Source organism: Pituophis catenifer, unplaced genomic scaffold (assembly GCF_029215685.1).
Source record: "Pituophis catenifer annectens isolate HBS135680 unplaced genomic scaffold, rPitCat1.0.hap2 SCAF_16, whole genome shotgun sequence".
NCBI lineage: Eukaryota > Metazoa > Chordata > Lepidosauria > Squamata > Colubridae > Pituophis > Pituophis catenifer.
In genome coordinates, this window is record NW_027256896.1 from 20,696,438 (window position 1) to 20,711,084 (window position 14,647).

A 14,647-nucleotide genomic window follows, 5' to 3' on the forward strand; every position below is an offset into this window, starting at 1 on the left:
AGATAGATAGATAGATAGATAGATAGATAGATTGAACAATCCAAGGTCCTGCTGACATTTGCCTTGACTTTTACATGGATTTTGAACTTTTTACTTGTGTTACTTGGTGTTTCTTCCTTATATGAACCTCTCTTCCTAGGGCTGGACTCTATCAGACGCTACAGTTCTTCCCTTCAGGCCTAGATCCAAGATCATGATCCACAGTCACCTTCACAAGGAGCTCCACACAGCCCAGGAAAGGCGATGCTTTTCCTCCAGCAACTTGGCTTGAAGACAACATCTACCTTAGCTTGCAAGCCTCTGTGAAATCTCTCACCTTCTCTGTCGCTTTCCAAAGAGAGAAAAAGGCTCCTGCACATAAACACTGCTTCATTGGCAAGCAAATGCACGGAACTCTCCTTCAATCTTTCCAGGTTTTGGGGTGGAAGCCCCCCAGCCGTTTGAAGGAGGTGCTTCCCTCCAACTTTCGCCAAAGGCCTATCAAACACCCCCAAAAGTGAGACTCACCAGTGAGTCCGCAGGAAGTTCAGCAAGATGATGACAACTCCCAGGAAGTAGCAGGCTACGTAAGGAGAACCGAAGATGCGTGTGAGTGACCGGGTCCTGTGCTCCCATCTTGCGACCTGAACAGACAAAAAAAAAATTTTTTTTAAAGATCAAAGAACCAGCTGGCCAAATGACCACATAAACGAAGCCCTTTTGCAACATCCAAGGTCTCTGCAAGGAAAGAGGAGCTTGGAAAGATCCCAAATTACTAATGTCGTCTTCTGACAGGAAATACGGCCTCATCGGTAGATTAGTAATTCTGTTAATCAATAGTCCCTCCATTCGGCCTGGAATTTAATTTGGATTGATAGGCCTTCCTTCATCGACTCTAAACGCTGATTCAGAATTTCCAGAGCTTTTCCCAAAAAGGCTGGACAAGAGACGGACAACTGCGTATGGTTAGATGACAAACATCGATGGATCAATTTGTCTGTTAGTTTCAAAAAAATGTTGAAAAAAGGAGGCATAAAAATGAAACTCAATAGGATGCAGAGAGACCTTGACTTATAACAGTTTGTTTAGTGATGGTTCGAAGTTACAACAGTACTGGAAAAGGGACTTATGACCGTTTTTCACACTTATGACCGTTGCAGCATCCCTGTGATCAAAATTCAGACGCTTGGCAACTGGCTCGTATTTATGATGGTTGCAGTGTCCCGGGGTTACGGGATCCCCTTTTTGTGACCTTTTGACAAGCAAAGTCAATGGGGAAACCAGATTCATTTAACAACCGTGTGACAAACTTAACAACGGAAGGGTTTCACTTATCAATGGTGGCAAGGAAGATCATGAAATGGAGCAAAACCCACTGAACAACTCTCTGGCTTAGCAACAGAACCGTTGGGCTCAATTGTGGTCGTAAGTCGAGGACTGTACTGGCCAGAGGATAGGGTCAAGCCTTGTCCCTCTGGACTCTCATGGGCCATTTGCATTTTTTAACAGTGCCAAAACTCCGGTGCATTTCTGCTCGGCCAACCCAGATGCTCCCCACTGCCATTCTTGGCCAACCTGCCTACAGGTATCAGTTGAACAGGCTGCAGAGACACCCACCAGCCTGGCCATTCATCCATATGGAGTGTTTGTTCCCAGGCAGAGACAGACGGAGATATTCTGCTCATCCAGCTGGTCGGGGTTTTTTTCCCAAGGCCTTGCATTTTAATGGAGACCAACCTCAGTTCTGAAACCCAGCTCCGCTTCTATTTTATGCTGTTCCATTTTTATCTCCGGCTTACCGCAAACATACAGCAGGGAGCAGGGTATTTCTTTCTGATAAGAGTCCTTAGGTGCCCCCAGGTACCACTTCTGTCGGGGACAATGTGATCCTAGCAACTGTGATGCTTCTGGAAAGGCTGGCATATTGTTTCATGATGGATGAGCCCAGAGAAAGAAAGAAAGAAAGAAAGAAAGAAAGAAAGAAAGAAAGAAAGAAAGAAAGAAAGAAAGAAAGAAAGAAAGAAAGAGGGAGGGAGGGAGGGAGGGAGGGAGGGAGGGAGGGAAGGAAGGAAGGAAGGAAAAGGAGGGGAAGGGAGGGAAGAGAAAGGAAGGGAAGGGATTTCCAGAATGAAGTATAACCCCAAAGCCCTGTCCAGAGCAAATCCTGTGTGTGAATGCTTGCAATTTCAATGCAAGCAACAATGATGATGATGCCAACGTGCCCTAAAGTTGGCAAATGACCCTCTGACCCCTCCCTCCAGCCTTGCCCCATGGCCAGCAGGAGACGGGAGGAAAGGGAGGCGGGGGATGATTTTCAATCCTAGCGGAAACTGCCAAGGAAGGGTAGAGAAGGACGGCCGGAGCAACTGTGAAGCAGGAGAACAGAACAAAAGGGAGGGGAGGGGAGGGAAGGGAGAACTCCCTGCTAATTACTTTGTACAAGCCAGCAATTAAGAGCAGCCTATTTGCATGCAAACTCTAATGAGCGTCTTTAGGAGCTGCCCTACGTGTGGCTGGATGGCGCTGGAACATTCAAGGTGTCTCCACAGTGAGGGAAGAAGGCTGGGCGATTGTCCATGACCCCCTCCCCCCGCCAATTAGCCCCACAAGTTAATTAGGCAGCTTAAACGAGACTCAAACTTGCTGCTAACTGTTGGCCATGTTCATGCCATGACTTGCTGCGTGGTGTGAATTTTCCCTGGGGAGAAAGTGAGTTTTCTCCAGCGTACAATTTTTCTCTTGTTGCTAGAATTATCCAACCCAAAAAAGTTGCTGCAGGATTGGCAAAACGGACAGTTTGGGTCTTGTGAATACGGCGAGGCTTCTCAAAAGAGGAGCTCAGCTCCCAAAGGTAACACAGGAACAAGATTCTGCTTCCCAACAGTGTCCAGTGTCCAGTTTTTAACTTTAAAAAAGGAAAAGACAATTCTTCTTCCTCTTCTTGCTTCTCAGATTTATACCTGAGGGTTCTTGAATTTTGCACAATTCCCGGAAACTCACCGAAAGAAGCTTAGCCGTGGGCACTGGGTGAGGGGCTAACACCCAAAGGGTTGCCTGTCCTTAAGGTAGAAGGTATGAAAGACTTTTTTTTTAAAAAAAAAAAACAGAGCTGGAATTGTGTACTTTAAGAGAAAAAAAACAGGCTTGATTTTCATTCATTTTGGACCCAACACTCTTTAAAGGTAAAGGTTCCATTCGCACATATGTGCTAGTTGTTCCCGACTCTAGAGGGCAGTGCTCATCTCTGTTTCAAAGCTGAAGAGTCAGCGCTGTCCGAAGATGTCTCCGTGGTCATGTGGCCGGCATGACTCAACACCAAAGGTGCATGGAACGCTGTTCCCTTCCCACCAAAGGTGGTCCCTACTTTTCTACTTGCATTTTTTTACATGCTTTCGAACTGCTAGGTTGGCAGAAGCTGGGACAAGTCACGGGAGCTCACCCCGTTACGCGGCACCAGGGATTCGAACCGCTGAACTGCCGACCTTTTGATCGACAAGCTCAGTGTCTTAGCCACTGAGCCACCGTATCTCTTTTCAATGCTCTTTAGCGTGTTCTAAAGAACACAGGCAGCTGAACAAAACTCTCAGCTGGAGGGGTGGGGGGGATTTCGTTGATAGGCCGTGCCTTATTTTATCATGGCTTGTAGAATAAACCACAAATGGCTGCTATTTCCCACACTGCTAGATTTTCTGCATGTGCCCCAGAAGATAGAGAAGGGATCCCTCCCCTTCAAATGAGATTTTCATTTCTTGAGCGGCAAAGGACTGTAAAGTCCTTTTTTTTTTAATTTGATTTATATGCCGCCCTTCTCCGGAGACTCAGGGCGGCTTACAGTGCGTTAAGCAATAGCCTTCATACTTTTGTATATTTATACAAAGTCAGCTTATTGCCCCCACAAACTGGGTCCTCATTTCACCTACCTTAGAAAGGATGGAAGGCTGAGTCAACCTTGAGCCTTGGAGAGATTCGAACCAGCAGAAATTGCAGGCAGCTGTGTTAATAACAGGGTGCATTAACCACTGTACCATCAAGGCTCTTCCTTCCTTCCACACCCAAACGAGTTTTTATTGCACCCGTTTCTGTACGAGTTTCTAAGTCTGATCAACAAAAAAACAGTCCTCGTTTAGCACCTGCCTCCTTTAGTAACCGTTCAAAGGGACAGCAGAGCGTGTGTGAAAAAGTCGCCTTCCAACCAGTCCTTGCATTGGTGATCATTGTAAAGCAAAAAAGAAAAAAAAAAGAAAGTTGAAGGAAGATTATCAACAGCGTCCAGGTTCCACTTAACTTCGCTTCCTGACCAAGTTGCCTAGGCGGTCGCTAAACGAGGACCGCCTGTAATGCCTGCTTTTCAGAGTCCCAAGGCTCTTCTTAGATTCAAACAAGAAAACAAACAAAGACTGGATCGGGAGCTGGGATTTCTGCCAAGTCAGGTCAACGCTATTAAAGAGATGAATTCCTTATCGGGGGATTTGATCGGGGCAGCCTTTAAAACAGGAGCCATAATCTTCCGAGCCAGGTGGAAAAGCAAAAGGCAGCAAGGAGCTTCTCAGCCTCATGAAACCCAGGACGATGGGTTTAAGCTCTCCTTTCCCCCTTAATAAGGAAGCCATTTCACCTAATTGCTTTCCTCTGGCAGAGGAAGGTGTTATGAAGTTGGAAGCCGATAAGGTAAGCCGCTGGGCTGCCAGAGGAACCAGGGCTGCAGCTGGGACGGTCAGCCAAGCCAGCCGCTCTCCTGCTTTCCTTCAGCAAGGCAAGGGAGGCCCAAGGTGACCTCTGGTCTGACTGGACTCATTTCCATCTCTCTCTCTCTCTCTCTCCCCACAACCACAATCCCCAAAGCTTGTTCGTAAACCACAAATCGAAAGCCAGGGTTTTAACCACAATGGCTGCGTTCATTTTTGCAACATTTTGAAAAGTCCCCCGGATGAACGACTATGGAGATGCTCAATCATTCAGGTCCCGGTTGTCCCAAAGGTGTTTTTTTTCCAAAAGGCAACTGGACTTGGGTGTTTTTTTCCCCCTGCTTCAAAACCTTTCGCTTCTCATCCAAGAAGCATCTTCGGTTCTGTACCTCAATTATTTGATTCTACTCTTATCCTCAAAATGAGGCTATAGAGCACTGCACACCAGAACAACTAGACACAAGGACAGTTTTTTCCTCAAACACCATCACTCTGCTTAACAACTAATTCCCACAACACTGTCAAACTATTCACTAAGTCTGCACTACTATTAATCTTCTCATCATTCCCATCAGCCATCTCCTCCCCCTTATGACTGTATGACTAACTTTGTTGCTTGTATCCTTACAATTTATATTGATATTGATTGTTTCCTAGTATGATTTGATTGCTCATTTGTACCCTATGACTATCATTAAGTGTCGTACCTTATGATTCTTGACGAATGTAACTTTTCTTTTATGAACACTGAGAGCGTATGCACCAAAGACAAATTGCTTGTGTGTCCAATCACACTTGGCCAATAAATAATCCTATCCTATCCTATCCTATCCTATCCTATCCTATCCTATCCTATCCTATCCTATCCTAGTAGAACCGAAGAAACTTCTTGGATGAGAAGCAAAATGTTTTCAATGGCAAAACCCAAGGGAGTCCAGTTGCCCTTTGGAGAAGCCCCTTTGGGTGTCCTCAGGATGATTAAACCAGGAACTGAGGTTCTACCTCTTGAATTCCCTTCTTGGAAGAGGCTTTCAGGCAAGAAGGATTTTGTTGCAAAGGCTATGTTCTTCCCAAGAGGAAAGGGACTCTTCTCTTCAAAGTCCTTTACAAAAATGTCCCACCCTCAACTCATCCCTTGCCGGCAGAAACCACCAGGGAGGTGCTGGATCCCTGGCAGAGCTAAATTCCAAATGCTTATTTTTGAGAGATAAATCGGGGGGGGGGGGGGAGGATCGCCAGGCTGGGCTATCAAGGTAAAGATTTTAATTGGGTTTTTAAAATGGGATTTTAAATTTGGGGTTTTAAATAGAGCCTATCATTTAATAATTTTAATTTATTTTAAATTCTGTCTGTCTTTGTGCTTTTAATCAGGCTGTACACCGCCCTGAGTCCTCCGGGAGAAGGGCAGTATAGAAATAAAATTAATAAATTAATAAATAAATAAATAAACAAAGCAAGGAAAGACGGTTTTGTTTCTTGTCAATTGCACTTCTTCTTCCTCTGTATTCACCCAAGTCCACAGAGATGCCATCCTGGACTACCAATACCATCATTCCCTGCATTGTCAGTAAGGGTTATGGGCTGGGAAAGATGCATGGACTCTGGCTAGGTGTCATGCAGTGGAATTACATTGCTCCTTTAGTGCCCCCTGCTGGGGATTTGAGGAAAGGAGAGACCAACGTGAATGGGGAGCAGACAGGAAGGGTAAGAGATGGATCCAAGCCAAAGGTCCACTGAACTTAGCATCTTTTCTCCAAGGAGGTCCACCAATCATATGCCTACAGAAATGCCCAACGCTAATCTCTCATGTCTATGGAGATTCTCGGTCCTCCAGGTCATGGTTGTCCCGAAGGGGCTTTTTCAGGAGGCAACTGGACTTTCTGGTTTTTCTTTGAAGATGTTTCGCTTCTCATCCAAGAAGCTTCTTCAGCTCTGACTGGGTCCATCCCTCCAAACGGGGGCTGCACAATTGCACAGAGCAGAAGCAGAAAGTAAAACTTGCAAATGTTTCCTCCCCGTTGAAATCAAACAACGAATTCCAGCATGTGCACAATTCACTCCTTGCAAATAGGACACCGAACCTGGGAGGGGGGAGCTGTTTCCGCTGAACCCCCAAAATGACACATCGTTCCCAGTGCAGCCACACACGTACACATACACACCATCCCTCTGGTTCTCTGACCCAGTTCCCGGAACCTTTGTGTAACAGAGTCCCAGGGAGTCATGAGATACCTAATTTTAGCTGTTCCTACCGTATGTATATATATATATTTGTCCTGCCTTGCCAGGTGTGAGAACTTCTGCCAGTCCAGTCACCTCTTTGTCACTTTGCAGCCGGCAGGATGGCACAGCATGGGTGACCAATGTTTTCTGGCCTCAAAAGCAAAAACTCCATGGCCACCGTTTCCCTCGCCTTGTTTCGATCCACGGTTCTCTTCGGTCGATGGTCATTAAAAGCAACATTGAAAGGAAACGGTCACGGATGACAAAAACTCAACAAAACAGGCCCAGTGGGTTGGACAGTGCACAAAGCAGAAGGCGGCAGTGTCTGGAGAGGGGACGATCCTAAATGGTCTCTCGGCTCACAGGGACAGAAAGAGGGAATGTCAGAGCATTTGCAGTCTGACTACTTTTAGGAGACAACCCAGGAGCAAAACACAGCACACAGAGACTTAAGACTTTAACAGTGGTTTATATACAAGACATATACGTGGTTGGTAAATACCTGACCAGCAATCAAACTTCTTCTTAACTCTACACGGAGAACTCAGCAATGAATACCAGACATAAGGAACGACAATACGCCCTCTCCTGGCTGAAATATATAAACACCTCTTAAAGGGGTAAAAAACTTGTGTAGACCCCTTTTGAGTCTTAAACTGGCTATAAAGAGCCTGCCCCCCCCCCTTTTCCTACGAGAGGTGTGCAGCAAACCCTGGCATCGTGTGTGCATGAAGACGCATCTCTTTGCAAGGGCACTGCTGATGCAGACGAAGTCTGGGGCAAGGCCGGACCCAGGAGGGGGGTCACCTGAGCCCAGAAGCCCCATTTCTGAAGGCTTGATGAGGTGGGGAAGGAGCTGACTACCTGACTACGAGGAATACCTGTATGCTGAATACGAAGGATTGAAGGCAATGTTGGTTTAGGCCAGGGGTGGGCAATTGTGGCTCTTTTACAACCTGTGGACTTCAACTCCCTGTCTCAGGAATTCTGGGAGTTGAAGTCCACAGGTTGTAAAAGAGCCACAATTGCCCACCCCTGGTTTAGGCTACCTGAACTGTTGCCAAACCATTGCCAGCTTTTTGGTTTCTGAGAATGTCTGACTCCAGAGGGAGCTTTCCTTGGTCCTGAAAATTGCCGTAACTCCTTGGGCAGCCTCAGCTCTGAGGCACCTCTCAACCCTGCTGCCTTCCAGTTGGGCAGGAATTGTCACTTTCAGACCAATCTGAGACGATACAGCAGATCCAAAAAAAACCCCATAAGACAACCCAGGATCCAAATTTCTATTGGAAGATCATTCTGAAATCCTTCTTGGGTTTTGAGGGTCGAAAACTACCAGAGTTTGGTACCTACCACATTCCAGAACAACGGGTTGAAAGCGATGGAGATGACAGCCACGATAAAGTTGGGATCAGTCACATTCACGTAATCGGAAAGCAGAGTCATAGCCGAGAGGTCGACCTGGGAGAGACATTGAGTGTGAGTTGGCTCTCAGCCAGGAGAAGCCCCTCCACTGGGCCAGCGGTTTGAAGGAGATTCCAAACCAGGGTTTGCATTCACAGTAATCTAAACCCTAAATCATGATCTGCATTCAGACAGGCCTGTAGCCATGGTCTGTGCAGTTCCCTCTTTCCCCAGCCTCTTAAAACTGCAGCCAACACCAAGCTTTCAAGCAAGGGACGGCCGCTGAAAATGACATGGCAAAGGACAAAGGTTTCAAACCCACTTTGAACCTGGGCTAGCAATCCCAGGCTGATTCTGTATAGGGAGTCCTCAACTTACGACCACAATGGAGCCTCAAATTTCTGTTGCTAAGTGAGACGTTGGTTAAGTGGGTTTTGCCCCCATGTTACAACTTTTCTTGCCACCACCATTAAGCGAATCACTGCACTTCTTAAATTAGTAACATGGTTGTTAAGCGAATCCAGCTTCCCCATTGTCAAAGTGTCGCAAAAGAGGAGCCTTAACAACCGTGGTAAAAAAATGGTTGTAAAATCAGTTCCGGTCATGCAAAATGTCTCATTTTATGGCCACTTTGCTTAGAGACTGAAATTCCAGTCTCAATTGTGGTTGTAAATCAAGGACTTACCTGCACTACCACACATCCTGGGTTCACGCCCCATAGCAACCCCGGATTGTTTAAACTATGGTTTGTTGAACCAGCCTGAAATTGGAGGGGTAAAAAGGAATCCTTTGCCAAGCACCTGAATTTTGATCGCCTGACAGTGGCAGAGGCTGTAATGGTTGTAAGGGCGAAAAACAGATGAACAGAGTTGGTTACAGGTTATCTAGTCCAACCAGACCCTACATCTGCCTTACCTAGGATCAAACTCACAACCTCCTGATTGTGAGGCAAGAGCTCCACCTCTAGGCCACAGCAGCTGGGCTGTCTTAAGTCACTTTTTTGGGGGTGGGGGGATGTTGTAACTTAGAGCGGATCACTAAGTGAGTCGTAAGTTGAGGACTACCTGTACGGCACGTCTACCTGCAAGATTGTTTCGGATTGTCCAGTTCAGGCTAATCATTAAGCTTATCTATCACCCGCTGGCTTTTTACTCTGCCAGTTCCAAACTGACCCAGACGATTTGACAAATAACAAGAACCAAAAAAAAAAAAAAAAGAAAAGAAAGGAAAATAAAAACCAACCCTCCTGGTCCTTTGATCTTGGTCAAGAGTTTCGGTAAAGTCAACGAATGTTTGGCCTCTTTTTCTGATGTGGCAACTTCACTATTTACTTTTCTGGGTCGCTGTCTTGTCTCTCTCGCCCCCTCCATGTAGAACCCAGAGTTTTCTCAACTTTTTTGGCTCAACTTTTAAGCGGGGTGGGACAGGGAGATCTTGAGAGGGGAGTTCAAAATTGTCTTCTTGACCCAAAGGGGGAAAAAGGTCTTCTTCCCCTTTGGGTCAAGAAGACAATTTTGAACGTCAAATGTGTGTGTGGGGACGGAGTGGGGGGGAGTAACCGAAGGGAAGGGGAGCTCCGACATCCAGGGAGACTTTTTACATTGTTGCAAAGGGGGGAAAAAATAACATCCTTTCGGGGAAAAAAACCCGAATAAACAAAAGCCGAGCAATGCAGTGGAGTTTATGCCAGGGTTTTTTTTTTTCCTTTGCATTCACCCCCAGCCTCCCCCCCACCCAGGAAAAAGCCCCCCCACCCACCCACGGCCTCGCTTCTTCTCTGCAGACCCCTTGCTCATCCTGGGAGTAGCACAAGCGCCAGGCTGGCTTTCTTTAAGGCTCGGCTTGGGTTCTGCCCCGCCCCCACCCCCACCCCCCACCCCCCGGATTTGCAAGGCATGGACCCCCGCCCAGGCCCGGTCTTTCATCTTTAGACACCTCCCCCCCGCCCCACCCCTTGCAAAGATGGGAAGCCTGTACCTTACTATAATCCACATTATTGAGTCCTCCGCAGCAATCCAAGGGAAGAGGCATGCAACCCCCCCCCCCCCCGCCCCCTTAGGAGCCGGTTTAGCAAGGCCTGGTTCCTCTGGGGTCCCTCCCCGCCCCCAGCCCAGCAACCCTCCCTTCCCTCCACCCCCATAGAAGCGAGGCCCCTCGACAAAAAGCCGCTCTAACTTCCGGGCTACTCATTGCAATACAAATAAATAAAAATAAAATAAAATGTCCCGCAAAGGAGGCTGGGAAATTGAGTCCGCATTCCCCCCCTTCCCCCCCCCGGGTTTGAAGCGCTGTTTTCGGTGCGGAGTCTAGCAGGAACTACAACCCCCAGAAGGCTGCGCGAGGCAGGCTGTCCGAGACTGGGGTGGGGGTGCGGCTTTCTTTAAAACTAAGTACCTCCCACCCTCTCGAAGCCCCCCCCCCAAAGGTTTGGAGTCGTTTTGCATCCATTCCAGCTGTCTACACGCGTTAAGGAGGCTTCACACGTGCTCTGGGACCCGAAAGGTGAAGCTCTGTGCCTCAGCCCGCTTTCCTGCACTGTGTAAACTGAAGCAGTTGCGGGGAAACGCTTGCAATCCGTTTTTCTCTGCTCTTCAGTGACACTCAGCTGGTGCTGTTTCACAATGTCACCTCCCTGACACGTGTATTTGGTAACTTGCAGGCACCGTTTCCTGCATTCACTCGGTTACAGCCGAAAACAGCAGGTGACCTGCAAGAGTACCACTAGCACCATTCACCCATATCCAGTTTACCGAAAGGCCGAATGGCTCCATTCATACAACTCTGATTGGCTCAAAATGTTTGCTTGCTATTTTCATGGTTTAGCATGTTGTACAAATCCGGACCTTTTGATAAAAGAAACTAAAACCTAATTTCTAATTGCAGGTAAGATGAGTTAGTAACCCTAGTTAAGAGGGGCAAACACAGTCAAGGATTTGATGAATATCAGAGGACGAAGCCCCTTCAAGCTGCTTGCAATAACTCAGAAAGACTGAGAAGCCCCCTTCTCGTTCCCACATCATCTGGGTTCATACATTCGGTTAAACTGCTGTTTTAAGTGGCTGAGCACCAACCCTGATTTGCAAACCGCAGGGGCCGAGCTCCTGAAATGTGGACACTGACCCAAGTCTTTGTAAAATGTCTGAATTGGGTGTCTGAGACACATCTGGGCCAATGTGGCAACCCTACAATTCCCATTGCTGAATTCACTCATCGTGTTTGTGCATTTCCACAAAAATTCTGAGCCAGATTCATCCCACTAACGAAGCTACTTTTCTCCCCCTTCCTCAGAACCCAAAGTTAAAATGAACTTATGATTAGCATTGGGAGGTGGGGGTGGGGTCTTTGGGACTGCACAGAGGAGAGAGAGAGAGACGAGAAAAGCTGGCAACATGGTCCATGAATTTGTGCCATGCTTGAGACCAAAGGACCCCCCCCCCAAAAAAAAGTGTGTGAAGGAAAAATAGCCACAGCAGCAGAAGAAAAGCGAGGAGGGAGGCAAAGGAAATCTCAACTGCTGGCACTGACCTTCTTTGTGGGATTAGTCCGTTGTGGGGATGTGGCAGCCTGGGAGGGAGAGAGAGAGAGAGAGACCAGAGGTTCAGTCCAGCTACTTCAAAGGCAGGATTGGACTTTGCCCCATAGATTTCCGAAGTGGGGAAACAGGCTGGTGCCTGGCACATTGGCAGAGCGGGCCAACCTTTCTTCACCGGGCACCGGAGGGGTTGTGCCAACGGAAGGTCTGGGGAAGAATGAGAGGGAGGTTTCTCTTGGGAACTTGGCATTGCTAAAAAGGGAGGCGGGCAGACCTGTCAGCTTATTGCTGGACCTTCCTAGATCGGTTGCATTTTCTTGGCCAGGCTTAACTCACCGGAGGGTTACAGAGATAAATTGGAGGAGGGTCCTGGGTTTTGTTCCCCGGGGACGGCAGGGTGGGGAGGGAGGTGAATATGTTGCAAATGGATCTAAGTGCTCCGCAAGGAAGCAGCATAACAGACTGGGGGCGCAGGCATGAGTTTCCTTTAAGAAAGTTACTCCTGGCTGCTATTATATCTTAATTCTAGTCTACTCTAGTCTAAATTCATATTCTATTTCTATTCTATTCCCATTCCCATTCCCATTCCCATTCCCATTCCCATTCCCATTCCATTCCATTCCATTCTATTCTATTCTATTCTATTCTATTCTATTCTATTCTATTCTATTCTATTCTATTCCTACCCAACCCTACCCTACATATCCCGTGTTTCTTATTTTTACAAATATCTCAAGTTGGAGAACATATCTAACCGACATTCCTCCTCCGGTTTTCCTCACAACAACAACATTGTGAGGTGGGTTGGGCTCAGAGAGAGTGGCCGGCCCAAGGTCACCCACGTTTGTAGGACTTGAACTCAGGGCCTCCTGCTTTCTCATCTGGTGCCTTAACCACTAGACCAGACTGGCTCTCCCAGGTAACTCCCAGGTAGACAGCCTGTTTCCAAAAAAAGCCTGCCTGAAGTTCAAAATGGACTTCTGCACAGGTCTACAGATATGGAACAGACTAGAATTGGGGTCAGCAACCTGCAGCTCTGGAGCCGCATGTGGCTCTTTCACCCCTCTGCTGTGGCTCCCTGTCACTCAAAATATGCATCACAACCACCAATGTGCGACACCTGCCAGCACGCGATTTATTGAGCTTTTCAACCCCCGGTAGGCCAACCGTGGATAAATCCAAGAAAATAAAAGTTTCAGAAGAAAACAGAACGTTTAATTCAACTACATAGGCTAGTTTTGTGGTCACTCAAGAAATAGGCAGGCACGGGAAGGGTTTGTGGCTCCCGGTGTTTTTTTTTCTGTGGGAAATGGGTCCAAATGGCTCTTTGAGTGTTTAAGGTTGCAGATCCCTGGATTAGAATCACAGAGTTGGAAGGGACCTTAGAGGTCTTCTAGCCCAACCCCCCTGCTCAGGAGGAAGCCCTATACCATTGCAGACTAATATCAACAAAGGAAAGTCTGTAGGAGAGGCGCTGAGAAGCTGCAGACCATCTTCTTGAATTAAGACCCAGGGATGAGTACCTGGGACCCAGAAAATGGGGTTGCTCTGAAGCACCTTGGTTCAGTTAGCTGTGGCTCATTTCTGGGTGTGCCCGGCCTGTGCCAGGCGCAGCCTCTTCAGTGCCGCGGCCTCTCCAGTCGGTGGGCGTGCGAGGGTAGCGCTGCAAGCTTGGGTGCGCGAGAGGCTTATTTTTAGCCTGCACCTGTTCCTCCATATAGACAGACGCTGCTCTAAAAATAGCCTCATTGACAGAGGCGGGAAGCTGCGCCGACAAGCTCCAGACAGCGCCCGGTGCCTTTGGGCGCCTGGTTTAATTTATGCGCCATAAATCTAACCTGGACAGAAAGATGCTTTTGGCCCCGGCTGCTGATTCAGGCAAACTGGCGGCTTCTACTTGCAAAGGGCAGTGGTCGGGTGGGGGAGGGGGAGGAAGATAGAGTGGGGGGGGGCTCAGCCGTGATTTTTCAGCCTGGCTATCTGGCCAAGGTGGAGGCAGGAGTAAGGAGGTTGTGCAAAGCGTGTTTAGTTCTGGCTTTCCTTTGCTTCGGTGGGAGCCCAGACAGCAGGACTGGCCAGGCATGGTTTATAGCTGGGGGTGGGGTGGGGAGACGTGAATCCCTCCCAATTTCAGGCTTATTCAACAAACCATAGTTTAAACAATCCAGGGCTGGTATAGTACAGGGATCCAGGATGAGTGCCGGTAAACCCAATTTTACAACCATTTGTATCACAATTGTTAAGTGAATCACACACCCACCTAGAGAATCTGCATGCATGCCCAGCGAGTCCACTCTCTGCTTCTTGGCCTTAATCATTCAGGAAATGGCTTCGATCCTCTGCATGGCCTCCTCTGGCCAGCTGTGGAGGGAGAGCCTGGCTGCTTTCTGCCTCTGGCCCTTTCCCTCCTCTCACTTCCTGCTCTTGGGCGCTAAAGCCTCCAGCCCCCTTTCCCCTCGGCTCCCACGCTCTCGGATTCTGCTCCAAAGCCTAACCTCGGCTGCCCTCTAGCGCTCCACGGATACATCCCAATGCAGAGATGCACTGAAGCACACGGATGGATCCCACCAGGGCAGGAGTAACCGAATAACAGGGTTTCTCTCAGTGGTGAAATCCACATTTTTTTTACTACCGGTTCTGTGTGGGTGGCTTGGTGGGCATGGCAGGGGAAGGATACTGCAAAATCCCCATTCCTACCCCACTCTAGGGCCAGCCAGAGGTGGTATTTGCCGGTTCTCCGAACTACTCAAGATTTCCACTACCGGTTCTCCAGAACCTGTCAGAACCTGCTGGATTTCACCCCTGGTTGGAAGGGACCTCGGAGGTC

At 48.0% G+C, this 14,647-nt stretch overlaps 1 protein-coding gene across 3 annotated transcripts in view; it reads right to left on the bottom strand.

Moving 5' to 3' along the window:
- PEMT (phosphatidylethanolamine N-methyltransferase) overlaps nt 1–14,116 on the bottom strand; it is a 37,913-nt gene extending 23,797 nt beyond the window's left edge. Inside the window, exons 1-3 of one of the 3 annotated variants that reach the window (XM_070955177.1) lie at nt 14,081–14,116; nt 8,238–8,345; nt 508–623 (exon numbers count right to left, since the gene is read on the bottom strand). In XM_070955177.1, the coding sequence (XP_070811278.1) occupies nt 508–623; nt 8,238–8,330 (209 nt within the window). In that variant the 5' untranslated portion in view covers nt 8,331–8,345; nt 14,081–14,116. Of the gene's footprint in view, nt 1–507; nt 624–8,237; nt 8,346–10,265; nt 10,326–11,813; nt 11,848–14,080 lie in introns of those variants that run through there. The other 2 variants (XM_070955176.1, XM_070955175.1) reach the window with 2 other exon arrangements.
- Nucleotides 14,117–14,647: the final 531 nt, after the last annotated feature.